The 1,752-nt window shown below is 51.2% G+C and overlaps 1 protein-coding gene across 1 annotated transcript; it reads left to right on the top strand.

Moving 5' to 3' along the window:
* The first annotated feature begins 745 nt into the window (after window positions 1–745).
* LOC117126806 lies at window positions 746–1,219 on the top strand. The gene has a single exon (XM_033275921.1). The coding sequence runs from the start codon at window positions 746–748 to the stop codon at window positions 1,217–1,219; it is 474 nt and encodes a 157-aa protein (XP_033131812.1).
* Window positions 1,220–1,752: the final 533 nt, after the last annotated feature.

Here is a 1,752-nt window from a genome sequence, read left to right as displayed (position 1 = left end):
TCAAGATGTGCGATGGCACCAGAGACCCCGACGATCATATCGCACAATATAAACAGAGGATGCTAGCGGTTGCGCTCCCCAAGGAGTCCCGTAAAGCTACCATGTGTAAAGGGTTCGGCTCCACTCTAATTACACCCGCATTGCAATGGTATATCAATCTCCCTACCAGGTCCATCTCTTCCTTTGTCGGCCTGAGAGACAAGTTCGTAGAACAATTCGCGAGTAGCAGGAGGTGGAGAAGACTTCAGACAGTCTCTACGAGATCCTCCAGCATCGAGTAGAACCCCTGCGGGACTACATAGCCCGTTTCAATCAAGAGAAGGTAGCTGTCCCTGAATGCAGCATCCCTACCGCAATCTCTGCCTTCAAGAGAGGCCTACTTTCAGACGGAGGGATCTACAAAGAGCTAACCATGTACCCTTGCAAAACCATGGAGGATGTGCTATCCCGAACGTGGGCACATGTGAAGTGGAAAGAGGACGTCGCTAGCCGTGCCAAGGCTCAACCCAAACAGGATCAGAGGTCCACCTGATCAGACCGGGGAGACCGAGAAGAAAGATCCTCCCAAAAGGGATCCAAGGACTCCGAAAGCAGGAACCGGGGCAGGTTCCAATACCGGCCATTAGAAAAAGAAGCGGGGATGTCTGTGTCTACCTGGCCAGATATCACCCATCTCTCAATATCCACACCAGAGCTGGTCAACACGCTGAAGTAGATAGGCCAACAGTTCAAGTGGCCCCCAAAGATGAAAGCACCTGACTCATTCCGGAACCCGAGACTCTGGTGCGACTTCCATCGCGATCACGGCCACAAAACTGAAGACTGCGTCGCCCTGAAGATCGAGGTCGACGAACTGCTCCAAAAGGGGCATCTCCGAGAATTCCTTTCAGAGAAAGCCAAGGCTCATCTTAGCAAAGAAGCATCAGGGAAATCCAAAGGAGACGCACCAAGCTCACCACCTCGCCAGGACCGGGTGATTTATGTCATCTCAGGAGGCTCTGAAGTAAGTGGCGTGAGTCATGCAGCTGCGAAGAAGAGCACCCGTAATGCTAAACACGGCCTGGAGACTGCTCAACCTAAACGCCTACTTCTAGGTACTGACGAGATAAGCTTCACAGCCAAGGAGCAAGAGAAGATATTAGCTCCCCACCATGACGCTCTAGTTGTCTCCCTCACCATAGCGAACTGTTTGGTGAAAAGAATACTAGCAGACAACTAGTCCTCCAGCAATATCATCTTCCTGATGGCGTACCAGGACCTAGAGTTAGAGGAGAATACCCTGACGCGCAAAGTAACTCCACTCATCGGGTTCAGCGGCGAGCTCAAGCAAACCGCTGGGGAGGTTGTTCTGCCAGTATATGCTGAAGGGATCAACCTATCTACCAAATTCCTGGTCGTGGACTGCCAATCGGCATACACCATGATCTTAGGATGACCCTGGATTCACGACATGGGAGCAGTCCCCTCAACCCTCCATCAAATAGTGAAGTTCCCTATACCCTGGGGCATAAAAGCAATCCGAGGAGATCAGGAGAATTCTAGGTCCTGCTACCAGACCACCTTCAAAAGGGAAGACCAAGATCTTATAGCAATTACAGAGGAGACCTCAGATCCCGTGGAAACTGTAATAAGGGGTCAACAATAGGGGTAATTCAGGAACCCTCTGCATAGTCCAGACCCTACATCCAAAAAGTTTCCAGAGAGCTTACGTCGACCGCTTCCCATGGTCTCCCCTAATAACCTGCAAGGCTG

The sequence above is a fragment of the Brassica rapa genome, chromosome A07, assembly GCF_000309985.2.
Source record: "Brassica rapa cultivar Chiifu-401-42 chromosome A07, CAAS_Brap_v3.01, whole genome shotgun sequence".
Lineage (NCBI taxonomy): Eukaryota > Viridiplantae > Streptophyta > Magnoliopsida > Brassicales > Brassicaceae > Brassica > Brassica rapa.
Note: the sequence above shows the minus strand (reverse complement) of the source record. Positions and strands in the feature narration are given on the sequence as shown.